Consider the following 22,345-nt stretch of genomic DNA (forward strand, 5'->3'; position numbering starts at 1 on the left):
TTAAAAACTTGCTGCTAGTGGAAAACATTTTTATAGAATCTCTTGTTTTGTTCTGTGCAGGTTGTATAAAATCTCGTATTGCCATCTTTGTATGAAATGCTGTTGCCATATTTGGTCTGGGTACTAATATTTAAATTTTTATTGAATATTTTATGGTTTGAAGTCAAACATAAATATCTAATAAAGTTATGTTTGCTATAAATCTAATTAATAAACAGTGTGCAAAAACAATTATCAATTAATTGATTAAAAACGGTGTGGAAAAAAATATAATTACAGTTAGAGTTTGTCGAAATGCTAAACTTGTTTTTAGCAAAAACCTGCATCATTCGATCATTTTATCCTCTTAAGTAAACTGGAACACAACTGCGTTTATAGGAATTTCTCTTCATTGGTCTTCATCTTTATGATAGATTTCAATTTGTCTTTATTAATGTTAACATATCTTTTTTAGTAAATTGCACTACACTTGTACCTCAGGCTCTGTAAATGGGCCATTGTTTTTCCTTGTTTTTATTAATGGTCTTAATTTATCACTAAAATATTCAACTTGTTGATAACACCAACTTGTTTGTAATCAGCAAATCATTAAAACAAAAATTAACAAATGCATTAATCTATCCAATGCATGATCTATCCAATCTAGTTCAATGGCTTTAGTCTAACTAACTGAATAAACTAGTAAAACTAAATCTTATTTTAAAATGACATTTTAAAATCAATACATTTTAAAATCAATAAACACCTAAATTTCAGATGGTCAAAAAATCCAGTTATTTTCATAAAGTCTCTCAGAATCAAAATTGATTTAAATTTATCTTTTTTACATCATCTTAAGGACTTAGCAATTAAACTATGTCGATCAAACTGCATGTTAAATCTTAAGGACTTAGCAATTAAACTATGTCAATCAAACTGCATGCATTTATCTTGCATGATAAATTTTAGCATTGGTTAAAATTTATCACTATCTTAATCTTGAAACTCTTATCAAAATATATATATATAATTGTATATCAATATATATATATATATATATACACACACACACACACACACACACACACACACACACACACACACACACAAACACACAGGGTGCGGCAGCAATTCGTGAACTTTTTAGAACATTTTTCAAAATGAATTTTTAAAGCACTAGAAAATTATATTCATGGAATATTAATAGAAGAAAAGTTGAAGATAAATACTTTTTATACCTTAACATTCAATTAAGTCTCCTTCTTTTTTTTTGATCACTGCCTCAAGGACAGAAGGACTGGCAGGTGCTTATTATAAAGTCCCTTGATATTGAGTTCCAAGCACGAGTAATTGATGACTTCAGTGACTTGACATTTGAGTGGGCCTTTTCGCAACCCTTACTCTCAACTACACTTCACACACTATAGTCAAGGGAATTTAGGTCAGGGCTGGATGGTGGCCAAAAGTGTTTGGGCCAGAATTTAGCGATATTGTCCTGAAGATATTGTTGAGTTTTTTTGGACCCATGACAACGTGCATTGTTCTGTTGAAAAGTGTAATTGTTTTCTGGGAATGTCTTCTTTAGCCATGGCACCACATAGTGTTTTAGTAAGCTAATATTCACATCAGAGGTAAATTTTTTTTCTCTTTGATGTAGATTGGTGGACATTTCTCTCCATTAGAAGCAATGATTCCTAGCATCATGATGGACTGAGGGTGATTGGTATGACACACAGGTGGTGCTTTGTCACCCTTCTGCACAATGAATCTGTCATTTCGCCTATTTATCACACAGTCAACACTAAAAAGTTTTTCATCTGAGAAAACTTTAACTGTTGACAAAGCATGGCTTTTTAACTGATTTAGAAGCTTCTTTGATTGCTCCAATCGTAAAGTGTTTAGTGTTTCTGTTAAAAGTTGACATGAAGGTTGGGCCACACTGACTTTTCCAAATGCTTTTAGAGTTCTTCTGACTATCCTTTCATCAACATTGAACAATTTTGCTGTCTTTCTGATGGATACAGTAGGATTCTTTTCAACATGCTTTTTAAGCTTTTCTTTGAACTTTTTATCAACTTTTTTATTCACTGGAGAAGGCATTTTGGCTCTTTCAGCACAGCCACGTTTAACCGCTTCGTAAAATGTAGTTTTAAAAACAACAAGAAGTTGCGGAAGTATTTTATTTACATCACAAAACCTAGCCAAAAATTAGTTTGCAAATCGCTGCTGCACCCTATATATATATATATATATATATATATATATATATATATATATATATATATATATATATATATATATATATATATATATATATATATATATATATATATATATATTTATATATATATATATATATTTATATATATATATATCTGTGTGTGTGTATGTGTGTGTATATACACACCATGCCATTTTTGCATCAGATCTATGGTATGCATGTCAGGTTTGGGGACAAATTTCCCATTATTTTTCAAAATTATCCTACTTACAAAACAAAGATAGTGGACAAATTGTCAATTTTTCTTCTTCTGATTTTGAAATTGCATCCTAAAATCATATTCAAAATAATCAAAATCCATACTAAGTATCTTGCTACAGGGATATTTTTCTGGATATATCTGGAATTCCTAATATTTTTTTCAACTTTTAGTTTTTCTGTATATCCAAAATGTCTTCTATAAATACAAGTTTAAATAAATATTTTTGTAATGTACAGGGTGATTTAATCAAAAGTATAAACTTTAAATTAACATAAGTAATTTTTTGATTGCAAATACATTACATGCGATAGTACATTTTAAAGCTCATTAAAAAGGAAATTTAATGTTAATAATTTCAAAAAAATTAAAATAACAGCATAGCCATGAGATACGATATTCAAAAACACATATTTTTAACAAAAAAATTGGTCGAGTTGAAGAGCGTAAGTCTGGTTCAGAGAGCTTATAGAAGTAAATTTAAGAACAGACCATGTCCAACGGCAACAGCTATCACAAAATTATCTAAAAAATTTGATACAACCGGAACAATACTTGATTTGCCACCAAAACCAAGGAATGAGCGAGACATTCGAATTAATGCCAGAAATAAGCTGAAAGTACTCTTCTTCGAAGATCCTACATTGTCGATCAGAAAAGCCTCAGTTGATGTTGAAATTTCATACAGCCTTTGCCGTGATATTCTTCTCAAAGATTTACAACTCAAACCGTATAAATACCAGAGTGCTCATCAATTATTGCCACTTGATTATGAAAAAAGGGTCATTTTTGCTCAATGGTGGCTGGACTTGGAAAAGGATGTTCACAAATGGTTGATCACTACAGATGAAGCCTATTTTTACCTCACTGAGTCGATCAACAAGCAAAATAACAGAATGTGGCTGAATGAGAGACCTGAGGATTGGATAGAGAATCTGTTGCACGATGTTAAAGTTTTGGTTTGGTGTGCCATTTCCTGCCGAAAAATCTACGGACCCTACTTTTTCGAAGGAACGGTAAATCAGCACAATTACCTGGATATGCTTAAAATTTTTTTCTGGCCTAAGCACTATAAAGTTGAGAGTCACAAAAAATACTACTTTCAACAAGATGGGGCTACTCCGCATACGGCTAATATGGTTCAAGAGTGGTTACAAAGTAAATTTGGAGGAGAAATTCACTACCAAGCAACAATGGCCTCCACGATCACCAGACCTCAATCCATGTGATTATTTCCTATGGGGTTATCTTAAGTCTAAAGTTTATAAGCCATTACCGAAGACTTTGGATGATTTAAAAGAGAACATCACGAGAGAAATCCGAAAAATAAACACTTCGGCTTTGGAATCAACGTTTTTGAATTTTACAAAAAGATGTCATTTATTAATTGAAAAAAATGTCATATTGATAAAAAATAAATTCTTATCACTCAATTTCCTTTTAATTTATCTTTAAAATGGTATATCAGACTTAATAATCCGATTTGATCTACAATTTTTATTCAATTTTAAAGTTTATACTTTTGATTAAATCACCCTGTATAAGTTTTTAAACTTTTTAATTCATTACCCATAAAAAAAAGAAAAAAAGAAAAAAGTTTTAAAAAGATTAGGAAAGTCATTACTTTAAAGTTAAATTTAAATAAATATGAGGGAAATAAATTCCGGGTTTTTCCGGATTTTAAAAAAAAATGTTTTTCGGATTTTTCAAATATGACCTAGTTGATCTCTGTTGCTAAAGCATGAGTAAGCCACATCATCGAATGCATTTAAGGTATCACAAAATCACTATCTCTAAGCTTATTTGTTAATCTCATTAATCTCACTGTTTTCTTCAAACTTTCTGCCATTTTAGTTCGCTTACCCATCTACTTCTTTTAGTTAATTGTAATATTTAGTTTTTCATTTATTTAAAGGGCTACTGCTAATGACTGGTTTGATGAACCTGCGCCAGATGATGTGGACTCAGACACAGAAAATGATTTGGTATTACATTTTGTTTAACTATTGGGATGCTCAACCGCATATATTTTAAAATATTAACTGATGTGGTGCTTACCACATTTATTTTCAAATATTAACGAATGTGAGGCTTACCACATTTATTTTTAGCTTATTATTGAGTACAAAATCTTTCAAATTTATTTATGTTTTATAAGAAGCTACTGTGATTTAAAATTGAATTACATTTGTACTATCAAAGGTAAAAATTGACATGCTGAGTATTGCTACCAAATTTTTACCGACTTTTAACTTTAAAGAAGAGGTAGAAAAAGGATTTGTTGATACGACTGAAGCTAAACGGTCAAAAAGGTATACTGAATATTTACTTGAAATTAACAAGAAGTGGTTGTATTTTTCTTTTGATGATAAAGATTATACATTTAATTTTTGGTAGATCAAAGCGAGATGGATTCTTTCGTGCTGGTCAGCCTATCGACGATGCTAAAAGATTGCGTCTTGATGGTAAAGACTTCAAATATAGTTTAATCTCATTATTGTGACTCATAATGCCTAATAATTTTATTTATATTACTTATAAATTAAGTTATTAACAAAACTAACATTATTTTCGATATTTATATTAGTTTTATTTATGGTAATAATTAATTTTAATAAATATAGTTTCAGCTTTGTCAAGTCCGAATACGGCTAATCGTGGCAATGATAGACTTAGAGGACGGGGCGGGCGCGGGTCGTTTGGACGTGCAGGGTACAATAATAGAGGAGGTTTTCAAAGAGGAACACGCGGTTTTGGGCGTGGTAGAGGAAGAGGTTTATTAGATTCAGCTTACTTAATTTGTTCTTTACATTTACCAGCTATATTTATATCATATCAAGCTTATTTTATATGATTTTTAGGTCGTGGTGTTAGTGATATCGACAGCTTTCGTTTGCGTCGACAAAATACAAGTCGTCCTCCCTCGATGCATGTTGATGATTTCATGAACATGGAAAAAGCTGGTCAAACTGTTATGAATCAACCAGAGGTATTTAAGTTTTATTATTCGGGTGCAAAGTTGATTGATTTGCAAGCTTTTGTTTGTTTTAAGAGTATTGCATCAAAAGCAAATTGTGACTCTTCTTTATTACTAAATAGCAGACAAGTTCGCCAGCATCAAATGAGCGTTTTTCAAATAACAATGCAAACACTGGTGGCACTCAAAGTCGATGGAGTGATGCTCGTTCTACCGGAGATAATTTTCGTAGAGCAAATGATGGCAGTAAGTTCACATCATTTTAAATAAATTTGTGTTTTAAGTAAAATAGTTTTTATTAAATTTGATTTGTTCTAGGTTCTAGACATAACGAATACAACAGCAGACAAAACTCAAATAGCAGTAGATTTCACAATCGATCAAAGTATGTTTATTGTATTATTGTATCGAAACAAGTATACACACGCGCATATTTTTTTTTAAACATGATAATTATGGTTATCACCATGATTAGGATGATATTTATGATATTAAAATTACGGGACGATATGAAAATTTTGTTTTACGTGTAAGATATTTTTTTTTTTTAGTTCGGATTGGTACAACTCAAATTACCGTGGTAAAATTTAGATTTTTCAAAAATATATTTAGAGAGAAAGTCAGAGTAAAATCTTATACTTAGTTTCGTGTTTTTATATAATTAGGAACCCGTGATGGAACTTATCGCTCTTCAGCGCGAGGTGGAGGAGGGGGTGATAGTAACAATAGGGCTGGTGTTGGTAGCGGAAGTGGAAGTTACTGGGCTGCTCCGAAGACTAAAGATGATGAGCGGTACACAAGTTTGTTTTGGTGTTTCTTTTTATTTTTTCATCATATCTTTCCGATTTTTAATTTTTTCTTTAATTATTAAGAAATAAAATAGTTAAGACTTTTTCTGTTTAGATTTTTTACGGGTTATCGCAACAATCGTGGAAATAGACATCAAAGAACGTTTACTCGATAGCATCAGTCATATGATACTGTTTTATAATCCTAAGTTCTAAAATTTTATTATATATTGCCTTATAAGCATTAAAATCGTTTACGTTTACGGTGAATTGTAGGTTAAGGTCAGTTTCCACACATTTGTTTTTCTATAGAAGCGGGAAAGAAAGGGAAAAATAATCACGTGAGCATGGATGGTATAAATTTTATGTTGTCCAAAGCAAAACTACACTAAAGTTTACGAATGCTCACGTTATTGTTTTTTTCTTTCCGTTCCCGTAGAAAAACGAAAACTGACCTTATTGGGTCAGTTTTCACTCATCCGTATTTTACATGCGTGATCCCCATCCCATTGGGTCACACGTTTAAAATAAATACAGATTAACCACTGTTAATCAAAACATTTTAAACCATTGGTCTTAATATAGCGCAACTCGTGAAGTCTGCTTCCATATTAAAATTACTTTCGAAACACTGAACGCGTAATAAATTGGTTGCGCTGGAAGTTTTGTTTTGTCGTTTTTTTAACCACTGTTTATCAAAACATTTTAAACCATTGGTCTTAATATAGCGCAACTCTGGTTGTATATATTTAACCAAGTAGGTATCTTTTAAAATTGTAGTACAGCCTTTGTTGTACAATTATTCCTGTATAATTATTCCATGTCAAAATGGCGCCTTTGCGTTGAAAAAGGAAAATTTTGAAATGTAGTTTGTAACCTTTGTAAGCTGTAATCAAGATGGATTACTCTCTCAAAAGTTGACTGGATAAATTTGTAACAACTGTTTCAAGTAGTAGTTGTTTTTTTCAATACCTCGATACTCGGTGTAAATATCAAAGTTTTAGGCCATTTTTACTACTTGGTTGAACCATATCTTTTGCTTCCCCGTTTAGCTATAGGTTTGTGACGATCTTAAAAAACGTTTTTTAGGCAAAAAAAACTTAATATATCTCCAGAATTTTATTTTGTGTTGTAGTATTTTTGCTGGACTTAATAACAAATTGCTATATTCTAAATATAGATATAAAATGCTTTTTTGTAAATCCGGAAATTCTTATCTAGAAATTCAATTCTAATCTAGAAATTTATTATTAGTCGTTCAAAAAGTACAACAAAAAAATAAACTACAGTGGGTTGCCAAATTATTAGGGACACTTTGCTTTTTAAGTAATTTTAAATATTTTTGTTTAATTATAAAATGTTTAAATATTTTTGCGAGCAAATAAATTGTTTTTAAATAGTTTTTTTTGTGTATTTTAGTTACTAATATAACTATAATTGTTTTTAAACTGTGGTAATTGTGTCAGTCCACCCTATCTGTCAAAAAGTTAGGTTATTACTCTATTAGCTGTCAATTGTTGAAAAGTGTGGTTATAGTAACTTCAAAATTGATTTCAATTATTTATTTTTGGGAAAACTTTTTGCAAGTTTTCCGAATTCAGAACTATTGAAACCTAAGTATTGGTTTATAATTCAATTATTTATAGTTAATAATTTATTATTTTTGCTAATTTTAATACACAAATCCTGACTTGTAACCATTCTCACCTCTCATTTATTTTTTAAGTTTGGGCAAGTCTCCAGACTTAACCCCAGAAAAATCGTCCATAAGTTAGGTCGCGTTCTAGGGGGAAGGGATTGGTGGTTTTGTGACAACTTGTACGGGGCTAGTTACTAAAGCTACTATATTGTGACAAAGGGGTAGGGGTCATAATTTGTGCACGGCCCCAACATTTTTCTCTTCTAAGTAGATAAAATTTTAATACACGGTAACAGCAAGTAACTTTATTATCATAAAAAAATGGTTTTTATAAATTAGTGTCCAATTTTGGTTTTCTTTTACACCCAAAATAGAATGTAAAATTAAATTACCATTTTTCAACTTTTCAAAACAAAATAAATTTCTCAACGCATAAATACTTTAATTAACCAAATGATAATGTACAAAGTTTGAAAATTGCAAGTTTTCCCGGTTCTATTTTAATTGGATTTAGTTTTATGATATACTTAATGGAAAAACAGCAATCAACTTGGGTGGTTCACAATGAATAAATTTTAAAGAAGGGATTAGGTGTAAAACTTAATAATGAACTTATATAATAAAACGGAAGTATATAGACTATTTTTTTAACTGAATTTTGTTTTAGGTGAAACAATCCTTTAAAAAGGATTGTCTTACCTAATATCCCCAATAAGTAAAACTAAATGGTTCTAAATGTTGCATTGGCTTTATATTAGGGTTGTTCGCCAAAATGGAAGACTTTCAAAAATTTTGCATCTTTATCAATCGTATTATAAAATGCTATTACGGATTTTACATATGCGGAAATTTACCTTTCGTAAAACGTTATACATAAATATAAAAATTTTAATACCGTAATAACGACTTACGAAACGATTCATTTCGAAAGAAGACTTTCGCAACAGTCCTTTACGAAAGATTTATTTTGTAAGGGACGTTATAGACCCGGACCAACTCAACAAAAATATATATAGCTTGTATTTTAAAATATCATTCGGTTTTATTAAAATACTGTTGATGTGATTTTATACACATAAGCTTTTTTTTAAAGTTTAGAGAAAAAAGTACTACAGTTAAAGTCATTGCAAATGGGTAGTATTCTAAAGGTGTAACTTTTTAAGGGATACTTGTTAGTGATGCGTGTGTATTTTGCGATACTTTCGGTAAGTTAGTTTGCAGTTTCTAATGATTTATAAAGTTAAAGACTGAAACTGTCTTGTTATTTATCTAGCCTTGATTATGTAACCAGTAACAAATTTATGAATTTTAATGCCCATGCCTTTTTTGACGTGATACTCAAAGCAATTTAAATTCAGTTTACCGCTAAAAAATGCTTCTGTTTAAGTTTATAAGATATTTACAAGATAAGAAATAAGTAACGAAGTAAGAAACTAAAAAATATTCCGTTATAGATGCGTTATATCTAATATATATGTAGATTACAGTTGTTATATAACACACACACACACACACACACACACACACACACACACATCTGTTAATTGTGACATAAAAGTAGAACTTTTATGTCTTGGTGCATCTCCATTATTAGCATTATTAGACAATCGATTTAATGATATTGATGGTGTTAGATCTAGGGATTCTTGCGATAACGACTAACTTGTTGCATAAGATAAAAACTCTTTCCAAACTAACAACGATTTTTTCAACCATTTTTGCTTGATGTACGAAAACGATAAAAAAAATAATTGATTTAGAATCTGTTGTGATAGTGTGCCGTTAAGAAACATGCTTTTGGGTTATGTTTATAAAAAACGCCGACAAAAATAAAACATGATTTTTTGGTAAAAATATTTTTGTTACAAAAATATTATCAATAAATAAAAAGTTTAAATATTGATTATTTTATATATATATATATATATATATATATATATATATATATATATATATATATATATATATATATATATATATATACATATATATATACATATATATACATATAAATATATACATATAAATATATACATATAAATATATACATATACAAATATATATATATATATATATATATATATATATATATATATATATATATATATATATATATATATATATATATATATATATATATATACACATAAACAAATTTTGCAAGCGCTGTTATTACCATACCAATTTTTGATATACTTTTTGAACACCTCAAGACTTTTTGTGGACATAGTTTCGTTATTTAGAGTATTTCAGGGCGAGGTGGCTCTATATAACATACAGCATGTATTATTATATATGGAGCCTTTAGGGGGTAAAATCAGTTTATTGCTTCAACAAAGTTTATACGTAAGAGTTTTTAAAGTAAAAAGACTCCTTAGACTGTTTTCAAAATTTAATAATTCATCCAGAGACAAATAAAACCTTTTAGCGTGTATACTTTTGTTTTATGAACTCTATTTATTAGTGTATTCTCTTTTTTTGAAAAAAACATAAAAATTAGAGAGGGCAAATTAGTAATAAGAAAATTTAGCAATAAGAAAAATTAGACAAAATAAAAGCATTAAAAGGCAAATTAGATTTATCACTGGATAAAAAGTTTCTTATGAGTGAAAGAGCAAAACATTAATCATTAGCTTTACTGCGTAACTCTTTAATGTGTTCTCCAACCTTTAGATTTTTAGCAATTGTTATGCGAAGTAGTTTTATCTTATTAGAGGTAACAACCCTTATATTACCTATTTTTAACGATAGATTTTTTAAGCCAACTAAAAGAAATTAGAACTTATCTACATTAGCGACCATAAAGTTAAACTGAAACTACTTGATGGTATTGGTTGTTTCTTTTTCCAAACGAAAAATAATCACAAACAATAAATTTGAAAAAATATATATATATCATAAAAATAAATATAACAATAAATACAAAAATAAATATAGCTCACAGTAAATAGTGTTATCATCCACAAAACTACAGAGTTTCGTATCTTTAATAGATAAAGTTAATCATTTTTGAATATATTGAAAAAAATGGGTTCAAGGACCCTTGAGGCATTAGAGATAATATATCCACCCAGTTTAGGCAAAAGAACATATTCTTACCTTTTGTTTAAGACCACAAATATAAGTAGTAAGAGATAAAGACTTTTTTAAAAAAACCATAGGCTTCTATCTAGCAATTAGTAAGCCATGCAGGACAAAGTCATACGCTTTTTAGAGGTCTATTAATATTCATTCAAAAACACCTCATTGTTGATACATTTATGTCACTTATTAAGTAACGAATAAAAGGCATGTTGAGTACTACAACCTCTTTGAAAACCACACAAAAGTTTAAATCTAGGCTCAATAATTATCAAGATTTTTTCGTCCAAAATAGTTTTCAAAACCTTTAGAGAGGGCTGGTAGAATACTAATTGGATGGTAGTTTGACTTATCTGTTGGGTTATTCTTCTCAAAACACGGTATAACATCAGCCCTTTTTAGAAATGACAGGAATTGACCATCGTGGATACCATTATTTATGCAATCTGTAAGACTGTGCCTAAAGTGAACAATATAAGATTTTAATATAAAAGTTGTTATATCCCCACAAGTCTTTTACTTATTGCTCATAGGTCCTATAACTTTTGTAATATCATCAGGTGTAATTTTACGGAACTAAAAACTATGTGTACACATTTTAAATATTTTCTTTATGTTTATTATATTGAGATGATCAATATATCTTTTAATAGCTGCATTAACTAAGCCTATATAGCAAGAAAATAAAGACGAATGTACGAGGTCTGTACTACCAGTTGGCACTGCGACGTTTATGAAATAGTTATTAAAAATATTAGTCAATAAAGAGTTGTCAGAGATAATGTCACCGTTTTCAACTAAAGTGATACGAAATACCAGATTCATCACAATGGAATTTTTTATATAATGTAGAGCGGAGCATAACTACTAGTATTTTAGACTTAAAGGGGCATGCAAATCTAGAATTTTGCTGAATAACTTACTAAAGGTATTTATACCTTTAGTATTTTAGTTGATGATGATCACTCGCACCCGTAGAAAAAGTATTCAAGTGTTGAAAGCACAACTTTCTATTAGTGAGAATAAAATCTATACATAAAGGTTTATTAATCAATTTAAAACAAGTTGGTTCTTTAATTAAATTAATGCATTGATAAAGTTGAAGGAATTCCTTCATTATTTTATCAGAAGGTTGCATATTAAAATCACCAATTAGAATATAATCTATAAATGATTGTAAATAAAAGTTAAGTGATTGAATAAATAGTCACAATTTTGATTTGAGGGTTTATAAACAGCTATCACTAGCAATTTCCGCATTCTTAGTTTAATTTCAAAAGTGATAGTTTGAATGTCATCAATAAAATCTTTTTTTGTTAGCCTTTTAGAAGGAATATCATTATCGAATTGAAATTTTTTCTTTCGTCAGTTGAGCTTTTGCCTTATCGAACCGACGAATTGGTGCAGATAAGATTATTGAACAAAATGGGTTTGAATTCAAAATGAAGGAAACATGATCTTTTAATTTTTCCATGGCAGTTTCAGACGAAATGTTTATATAATTATTTGTTCTAATATGCAGGATAATTTTAAAAGATTTTTTTTAAAAGAGGAATTAGATTAAAATGACTTTTATGGTAGCACCACTGAAGACTCTAACTTTAACTTTTCCTAACTTGAGCATTTTTTTTGTTAACACCCGTTAGGGCAGAGTCTCCACATATAAGGGTTTTTTCTACTGGCCATTTATAGTCGTCAGTTTGGTTATCGTAAGGATAAACTTTGTCAATAACAACATTGCTTACATGTTTTTCATGAATTTTTTAATTTTTATATTTTTCCGTTCCTTTTTTGCAATAATGGAACGAGCATCTTGTTTTCGTGCAAGATTTTAATAATTTAAAAAAAAAAAATGCATTTTTTTTCTGACCGAGGTAAATTGGTTTTTAATTTTTTTAAATTTGTAATTTGATTGAGAATTTATTTCATTATCAATAGAAGTCGTTGATTCAGCTGATTCAGAAATATTAGTTTTTTAAAATTTAAATATTTAAAGTTTAACTGATGAAAAACTTTAAGTAACTCGTTACTTAAACAATCTTTTTTTTTAGAACGATTGTACTATTAACATATACTTTATGAAGAAAGACATTAATAGTTTTGTCTTTTTTTGAATTGATTGAATTCCGATTTAATGGGTCAGTAAAACTAATATCGCCTTAAAAGTTTATCTTTATGAATCGTTTTTAAATCAGACACAGTTGATTTGACATCAAACTTATTAGCTAAGATACCAATAACTTTCCTTAATTCTTATATTCTTTATATATATATATATATATATATATATATATATATATATATATATATATATATATATATATATATATATATATATATATATATATATATATATATATATATATATATATATATATATATATATGTATATATATATATACATATATATATATATATATACATATATATATATATATATATATATATATATATATATATATATATATATATATATATATATATATATATATATATATATATATATATATATATATATATATATATATGCATGTATTTTTATAATTTTAAAATTTAAACTATTTTGGTCACTTAATAGACTTATAAAAAACATAATAAATATACTTCAAATTTTATAAAACTAAATATATTTGTTTAAAGCCTTAAAAAACAAGGTTTTAAATAAAATTTATTGTCTACAGTCAATAAATCAGTTTTATTACGCGTTGGGTCACTTTGATGATAATTCAATGAAAGATCCGTGTTGCATAATGATTTCCAATAAAAACTAAGCGGTCCATACATTGTTATTCCAGAGTCAACTGAAACTGTAAAAAAATTCAAAAAATTGTAAATAGTTTAAGATTGAATATAAAATCTTCAGCTAAGTGTCAAAAATGAAAATTTCTGGTTTGATGTTAAAATGTTTTCTAAGTGCCAAACACAACACAGTAAAAACTAGGCTAATTGATATTTACTTTCATATGGAAGTAGATACTACTTCTACAAATTTATGTGGAGGTAGATACTACTTCTACAAATCACTTATCCCGGTTTTTATTGTGAAGTGTTTGGCGTTTGGCACTTAAACACTTTTTACAATCATACCAATTTTAATTTTTAGCATTCAGCCCAGATTTTATATTCAGTCTTTATTTGTTGAGCTTTTTTAATTGCTGTTACTGTGCAGAAATTTTAGTTCTAAGTATTGCAACTACGAAGAAATTCGAACTGTTTGCTATTGCGCAGAGAGTTTTGCCATAACTGCATAGTTGCTGAAATTTTTATAGTTAGTGCTGTTATTTTAGCTTAGAAAATTTAGCATTTAGAGTTGTTACTGCACAGAACGAAAATTTTACTGCTAGTATTTGTTACTATGCACTTTTTGTTTTGGTATTGCACAGAAGTTGTTGTTAATCTCTTTGCTACATTTATAAAATGATATTAAATTTTAATCGTAAAAATTAATTGGTTGTTTAAAATCAATTTTAGATATAAAAATTAAAAGCTTTTATATGAGTTTTAGTACATTTTAATAAAAAATATTCTAAATACCTATTTGGCATCCATATCTTTCTGGTAAAGACTCAATAACTTTGGTTATTGTTTCATATTTGTAATTTGAAGCTATCGTTTCTAATCTACATAGTATGCGTTCTCCGCATACTCCAGACTGGAAAGTTTTGTAGGTAAGTTTTTGCAAAGAATTCAACTTTCTAAGCATCTAAAATTAACGTGTTACATTAGATAAACGTATTATATTAGATTGCAAGGAGATATAGTTATCTATTTTAGATGATATAAAGTATCATATTTAATATCATATAACAAAACAAATGTTTCAAATTTAAACAAACCATATTTAAGTAAGGAATTTGATTCAATGACATTGTGTATCCATTAAAAGAACTGGTGTTACAGAAAAAAATAGATCACTATTTGATCAATTAAATCTCTGTTTGAAAAAACAGTTTTATGAACCCATTTAAAGAACTTGCAACATTTATATTATCACTATATCAACACCATACAACTTAACATTTATGTTATCAATAGATTGACTCCATTTTATGTTTATACGGTTTCTCACTTATGAGGGGAGGGGGAAGGGTAAAAAGACAGGTTCTTTTAAAACTTTTAAAAATAAAAAATAAATGAATATTTGTGAAATAAATTTTCTTGCATAATTAACGGTTGTTACTTTATGTATGAGATTGACCGAAATGATATAATAGTAATAAATGATAATATTAATGCACTCAAAACTTCAGAGAAAAATTAGGTTAAAGTAAATACAACAAATACATTTTAAAATTAACACGTTAAACAAAAAACACTTTTAATATTAAAACATTTCTTGTTGTAGCTCACGAAACAGCGTCTGTAGCACAAAAAACGATGCATTACAAATGTTACGGAAATAGAAACGAATCTATTTCTGTAACAATCGTTGTACAACAAAACAGCAAAAACTGTTGTAAAATACTTCAACAAATATTGAAAAACCAGAAAAAATTTTTTACTTGTTCTGCTTCCTCCAATGTAAACAACAAACTTTCGCTCCTCACTGTAGTGTTTTTTATATTTAATAACTTTTCGGTTTTTTTTAACTTCAATGACAAGCGCTCCTTTTTTTTTACGCCATGACCCTTTCTCAAAAAGTTCAATAACATTGAAATGTTGTCTGCACTACAATTGTTTATTTCATATTCAGATATTTGATTACTTGATAAATTTTTATTATCTGTTAAACTGGAAGCTAAAACCACTTTTTTCTTTTTCTCGTCAGAGTTTAATTTATTAATGGTATTGTTGAAAGATATTTCGGGAAGCAATACTTTGTTTTTTTTTGCTTTAAAAAGACTAACATGTTTTTTTTCTTCATTTTTGTTTTGTGTTTCATTATTAAAAAGTGGTGCTTTACTTGCGAGTTTGTTCCCTTTTTTAATGCTAGGTGGTACTTTGAATAGAGATTTAATTTGTTTAACGGATATTGTTTTATCTCGGTTGTTAGGTGTTGCATGTTCAAACGAGATTTGGCTTTCTGATTCATTTCTTTTGTCTAGGTTGTAGGTTGTTTTGTAAAAACAGCATGCTTGATCATTGGATTTATTTTCTTCAAATGAAAAACTATCACTAAGTGATTTCATTGGAAGATTCAAAGTATCGTTGAAAAAAATACTTTCGGGTTTATTCATTTGAGTATCAAAGTTATTTATTTGAATACTGGATATTTCAATTAATTTCGATTTTTTTTTATTTATTCTTTTGGTTTTGTTTGCACCAAGAGTCTCAAGCTGTTTTTTTTTTTCAACCATTTGATTTGGACCTAACTCTTAAAAATAGAGTTGAATAAATTTCAAAAATAAAAAATTTAAAAACAAGTCATTTTTTTATGTATATTCGTCTTACCTATATAACTTTCACATGAAGTATTGAACGATTTTGAGATATTTACATCCAAAGAAGATTGCAATTCTTCATTACTTTCAACTTGAAGTGTTTTTGAAAAACTGTTTGTTATAAATTTTGGCATTAATCTGGGATCTAAATGTTCAAAAGTTTATTTACTGTTTTATATATATATATATATATATATATATATATATATATATATATATATATATATATATATATATATATATATATATATATATATATAATGTATTATATATATATATTTATATATATATATATATATATATATATTTATATATATATATATATTTATATATATATATATATATATATACATATATATATATTATATATATATATATATATTATATATATATATATATTATATATATATATATATAAATATATATATATATATATATATATATATATATATATATATATATATATATATATATATATATATATATATATATATATATATATATATATATATATATATAATAAATGTTTTATTAAAAAAACAATTACTTGATTTTAGGGATTCAAATCTCTTATATAATTTGTTAGCTAGATTAGTTGCCAAGTGTTCAGTGGTTTCCTAAAAGTAGTATAGCAGTCAAAACATTTGTTATTAAGATACCGTTCAGATAACCAATCTATATTACACTTTGTACATTAACTATAGACCCCTCCCCCCTCCCCCTGTTCATTAAATGAAAACAAATAAAGCATAAGTAATTGCTCAATTAAAAAAAGAAGTAATAAATTTATTTTCAACATCTTTTTTTCTTTAATAAAAAACCCTCCAGAAATATATTTGGAGCGCCCTGTTACAAGGGATTATCAACAAAATACCATTTAATGTGGTGATTTTTTGTTAACATACTTATTGTTAACTTACTAATGACAAAACTATGACTAAGGCGGTTACTCAACCCCACAACTTCACAAAATGCTAAAGAAATTTTTTTCACACAAAAACGAAAAATAAGTTATATATTTTTGGCAGTAGCTTTTGGGTTTTTTTTTAATAATCTTTAAAAAACCATTTATTAATATTATTTTATATTTGCTCACAAAATTCTGATTTTAAGATATTTTTTTCAAGAAATTCTTTTTGTATAGTTCTTCTCAATTTAGCCTTGGGTAACTAAGGTAACTACTTTTAGATTTACGTAACTGCTTTTAGGTAATGGTAACTACTTTAAGTCCTGAGGTAATTTTTAAAATAAACCGATAAAAGTTAGCCTATGAGAATTTCTTTAAAAATAACAATTTTTTACTAACCTGTATATTTTCGTGTAACAATCTATTAAGGTGCCATATGTCTTCATCTTTAAACAAACCAAGAAGTTTTGATAGTAGAATTTTTTCTTCTTTATATGGTCCCAATTTTGTTACACGAAGTGTATCGTTGTAAATTATACGACCATCAATCTCAAGCTTTCTATGTTCTTCACTTATAATGCTACCATCACTGCGATAGCTGGGTGTACTTTTATCAAACACTTTGATAGATATATCCTGTGATGATCGATTAATTGTTAATAATCGAATAGAATTGTCATTCTGCGGTTCTATATTGGTCGTAACTGTATGATTCGGTCTTTTAGTTGCTGAACTATTTTCATTGTTAAAATTACCGTGAGTTTTGTTGACGTCTTTTAAAGCTGACTAAAAAACATTGCAAAAGATATTTTAATAGTTCTATAACTTAACATTTTTAATTTAGAGGGTTTACTACTTATGTGGGACAGGGGTGGGGTGGGGGGGGGTGGTGGTGATGAAAAAACAGACTCTTTTAAAACTTTATAAAAAATGAAAAAAAAAAGTATTCAAAACTTCAAAGAAAAATTAGGTTAAAGTAAATAAAACAAATACATTTTAAAGTTAACACGTTGCACAAAAAATACTTTTAATATTAAAACATTTCTTTAGGTAGTTTGTACGCAACTCAACATAATTATAGATTAATAAAATATTTATGTAATAGCTTATTTAATTAATATATATATATATATATGTAAAAACTTACTTTTTGTTTTCTTGTTACCTTAACTTTGACTTTGCTTTTATATTTGTTTTTCACATCACAGATTTCGTTTCCTTCTAGATCTGGATACATTGAGTCGCTTTTTTTAGTAAGTTTGTTATTTATTACTTGCAATTTATTTTGGTTGGAATCTGATAAATTTTTTTTTAATGCGTTATCGTTATTTTCTATTTTCGATTTATGCTTTGGTGAAAGTGAATTCTGACTTTCGCGAATATTAGCTATAATTTTCTAAAAAAAAGGTTTTAATGTTTCAAAATATCATTTAACTATTACAGTATTAATGAGAAAATATAAAACAATGCTAAAAAAAAAAAAGTTTTAAAAAATGTTATGATTATGTTTTATATTTTTATTTTTTTATTTTAACTATAAAGTACATTTCCGATAAAAAAAAATTACGAACAAAATAACTCAGCCTAATATAAAGTTACAATAAATATAAATATTGTGAATTGAAAGAATGCAGAGGCTTAAAAATAGGATGATCTTACAACCGAGAACCGAGAAGAAAAGAAATTTTTATATAAAAAGTTTTGGAAGCGCTCGTTTTCAAAACTCGACTTATACTTCCCGTTATCTAAAAGCGTAAATCAAATGAAGTTTATAAACTAACATTAAAACAAACAAAAAGTTTTAAGACTTTTTTCCATAAACTTACATAAAGTATATCATACTTTTTTGATTACATACTTTAGCTACCAGCAGTATAAAATATAAAGTTTCAAATTTTTAATAAAAATTTAAAAAGAAATCAAAAGAAAAAATATCATTAAAAAATTTTTTTTCAAGGTTTTGTTTGAATAAGTGAAAAAGCTAAACTGTTGAGAAAAGTTGAAATTATTTTAACCTATTTTTTTCCAAAGCAAAGCTCCTTAAAGAATAATACAATGTTTTCCAAAGTTAGTTGATAAGGGGTCGTCCATAAATTACGTCACGCAATTTTCAACTGTTTTTGCCACCCTCGTTCTTGTTACAACACTTTAATAACAAGTCCCGTATGATACGTCACAAAAACATTAACCCCCTCCCCTATTCCTTAAGCCTGACGTAATTTATGGACACCTAAAACAAATGGATTTTGTTTTTTAATATTTTATAAATAGCATCATTTTAAAAACAGTAATATATAATAGATTATTTTTTTTAAACGGTATTTACATCTTTTCTTTTTCGGTATATAAATTATCAAAAAGTAATGGATGTTGATTGCTCTTGCATTTATACATGAAAAAAAAATAATATTAAAAACATTTAGCTCATTTATGTAAGGAAATTTTATATTAAAAAATTTAATATAAATTATTAGAGACATGAGTAAATAAATTTGTAAAATTTATAAGGTAAGTAGGAATTTAGAAGGTGATAAAGAGACTCAAATTTACTTTTATTAGCTACAACCTCAGGCATTGTTCGCTTGCATTGCGCTGAAGCAATATAGTTTAACTATATTATTTATCTTTATCGCATAAACGTAACTATTCATGGCTTTACAAAGTCATGAACAGTTTATTACAACGTTTATTACAAAGTTTGTAAAGCTGTACTAAAATCTTTTTAGTGTTTAGATATATTTTTAACTAAACCTTATTCGCAGTGTCATCTAATCGTGTTGGCTCATCAGTCTCATCAAATTGTGTTGACTTAATCTGTGTATAATCTGATTGCAAAGATTTATTTGATAATACGCTATTTTTGTAAATGCTAGAGTTAGTTATGTTTGCTAAATTTTTAAAAAGAGAATTTTAATTATTATCATGTATTTTTTTACAATTATTTTTATTTAAAAATTGTTTATTCTTTAATTAGATTGCTTTTACCTGATATTTGACTTTTTATTTTCATGCTGTTTGATGAATTAACAAATTTTGAAAGTTTTCGAAAAGATTCTTTATTTGTTATTATGGTATTTTTAAACGACTCTATAACCTCTTTATCACTAGTCATTATACCTGATTTCATTTCGCCTAGTTCTCGGATTACTGATGATAAGGTATCTGCATCTTTGATTCCTCAAAGAACAATCATTAATATTATAACGATTGTTAAGTAACATTTTTTCCTCGTTATAAACAAGGTAATTCCAATTTTTATAAAAAAAATAAATATTTAACAACATAAATATCATTTTTACATTAAAAATATTTTTTAAAAAGGTTTCATTGTAATAACTGCGCGTCATTAAAAAAATTAAAAAAAAATACTACCAGCCATTTCATTTAACAGTCGTTTAACAGCATCTTTAACCGGATCTATAGGATCGTTTAGCTTTGGTATTAGCTTCAACAGAACATCTCTGCGATTTGGGCTTAGTGCCAGAAAAGCAGAAACTGCATAATGACGAATTTGTCCAGATGGGTTTTCCAGATATGACAATAGTATTTGTATAAACTTTTCAAAAAGTTCGTTTGACATACTGTTGTAACTAAAAAACAGAAGCAAAAAATCTTATCAACCAATAATATGCTGTTTTTTCAATTAATCAAGTTTGAGATAAAAAGAAGTTCAATACATTTTATATTTTTATATAAATAAAGTTTACTTTTTTAAGCCAAAAGTTCCCTATATTTTTGCACAAAGTTTACAAAGCTTGAATTTAAAAATGTAAATGAATTAGTCAAACAAAAGTTGCAGAAGTGGCTTTTTTCATACTCCTCCCTTCCCATATGACACTTTTTGAAATTTTAACTTCCTACTCCCTCTAGTATGTGAGTTACTTATATATTTTTCTTTGTTTTAATTGATCGAGCCAAAGTGAGTTTGTAAAAGAAGTTCTTTTTTAATAGACATTTACACACACACACACACACACACATATATATATATAAATATATATATATATATATATATATATATATATATATATATATATATATATATATATATATATATATATATATATATATAAACGTCAATTAAAAAAGTTACTAACAAATATGCGGTAACAGAATGGGAATGGAAATGAAATTTAGTAAATGGGGTAGGGGTTACAATAGAGGTCCTCATGTCACTTATATTGCAAACAGTTAAATAATAAATGAACATTGAAAAAGCAAAGCCAAAACCAAAACCAAAAAAAACAGGTAATAAAATATGTTAAGAAAAACGTTTATAACTTTTTAACAATTGTTTATAACTTTATAATTTATAAAGAAAAAAATTTTGTAGCGAACAAATTTGTTATAAAAACAATTGTTTTTATAACAATTTTATTTGTTACAAAATTTTTTTCTTCATACATCTTGATACGACTTTAAAAATATTTAATTAACGCATTTTTGAAATAAACTTATATTGATACCCGTGTATTTTAGTAATAGCTGCCAGAATTTCTTTAAATACTAATGGTTGAGATGTATTCAATTGATTGATTAAATAAGAAATCACGAAGTTTTGATCATAGCCAATGTCACGCGGAAACCATTCTTTATCCGTATATTCATCATAAGGGGGAGGTACGCATTCAGTTAAGGAAACAGATTCAATTTCTATCTGAGGAGTAGGTAATTTTTTAGATAGAGAAGCAGATTCAATTTCTGCCTTAAAACTTTGATTCATAACTTCATTTTTTGGAATTCGTTTCGTAAGAACCTTGTTACGCTTTTTCACTTTAGTATTATCAATTACACTCTTTACATTTTGTCTTGTTTTTTTCTTTTCAGATGCAGAGGTGTCATCTCTTATAAAATAAATTGTTTAGTATATAAAAAATCAAAGTATTTCTGGTTGTAGCTATATCTAGTTTTATAAGAACTCTTACCGCAGTTTTCTTTTCTCAACAAATATGCCGTCATGTTTATCTGGTCTAGATATTTGCTCCTTAATTCCAGACAAGAAACTGAAAGTTTTTGTATTAGTGACCTGATAATTGTTATCATTATCACTAAATTCAAAATCATTTTCAAAATCAATTTCCTCCGGCACATTATCCTGTTTTGATAAACGGTT

The 22,345-nt window shown here is 27.3% G+C and overlaps 2 protein-coding genes across 10 annotated transcripts in view; one reads left to right on the forward strand and one right to left on the reverse strand.

The window, feature by feature from the left end:
- LOC100201864 (protein virilizer homolog) overlaps positions 1–6,468 on the forward strand; it is an 80,448-nt gene extending 73,980 nt beyond the window's left edge. Inside the window, exons 26-35 of one of the 2 annotated variants that reach the window (XM_065813180.1) lie at positions 4,375–4,444; positions 4,662–4,771; positions 4,857–4,924; positions 5,084–5,233; positions 5,321–5,448; positions 5,559–5,682; positions 5,755–5,821; positions 5,988–6,016; positions 6,102–6,246; positions 6,320–6,468. In XM_065813180.1, coding sequence (XP_065669252.1) covers positions 4,375–4,444; positions 4,662–4,771; positions 4,857–4,924; positions 5,084–5,233; positions 5,321–5,448; positions 5,559–5,682; positions 5,755–5,821; positions 5,988–6,016; positions 6,102–6,246; positions 6,320–6,323 — 895 coding nt within the window. In that variant the 3' untranslated portion in view covers positions 6,324–6,468. The remainder of the gene's footprint in view (positions 1–4,374; positions 4,445–4,661; positions 4,772–4,856; positions 4,925–5,083; positions 5,234–5,320; positions 5,449–5,558; positions 5,683–5,754; positions 5,822–5,987; positions 6,017–6,101; positions 6,247–6,319) is intronic. The other variant, XM_065813179.1, reaches the window with a different exon arrangement.
- A 7,086-nt stretch (positions 6,469–13,554) lies between these two features.
- LOC100211484 (uncharacterized) overlaps positions 13,555–22,345 on the reverse strand; it is a 17,216-nt gene continuing 8,425 nt past the window's right edge. For 2 of the 8 annotated variants that reach the window (XM_065813186.1, XM_065813182.1), the window contains 12 exons: positions 22,158–22,345; positions 21,699–22,076; positions 20,605–20,822; positions 20,218–20,409; positions 19,984–20,120; positions 18,398–18,628; positions 17,632–18,018; positions 16,873–16,942; positions 16,336–16,470; positions 15,447–16,258; positions 14,479–14,647; positions 13,555–13,751 (listed from right to left, as the gene is read on the reverse strand). The exon at positions 22,158–22,345 is cut by the window's right edge and continues 144 nt beyond it. In XM_065813186.1, coding sequence (XP_065669258.1) covers positions 13,579–13,751; positions 14,479–14,647; positions 15,447–16,258; positions 16,336–16,470; positions 16,873–16,942; positions 17,632–18,018; positions 18,398–18,628; positions 19,984–20,120; positions 20,218–20,409; positions 20,605–20,822; positions 21,699–22,076; positions 22,158–22,345 — 3,090 coding nt within the window. In that variant the 3' untranslated portion in view covers positions 13,555–13,578. Of the gene's footprint in view, positions 13,752–14,478; positions 14,648–15,446; positions 16,259–16,335; positions 16,471–16,872; positions 16,943–17,631; positions 18,019–18,379; positions 18,629–19,983; positions 20,121–20,217; positions 20,410–20,604; positions 20,823–21,698; positions 22,077–22,157 lie in introns of all 8 variants that reach the window. The other 6 variants (XM_065813185.1, XM_065813181.1, XM_065813188.1 and 3 more) reach the window with 3 other exon arrangements.

Source organism: Hydra vulgaris, chromosome 12 (assembly GCF_038396675.1).
Source record: "Hydra vulgaris chromosome 12, alternate assembly HydraT2T_AEP".
NCBI classification, from domain to species: domain Eukaryota; kingdom Metazoa; phylum Cnidaria; class Hydrozoa; order Anthoathecata; family Hydridae; genus Hydra; species Hydra vulgaris.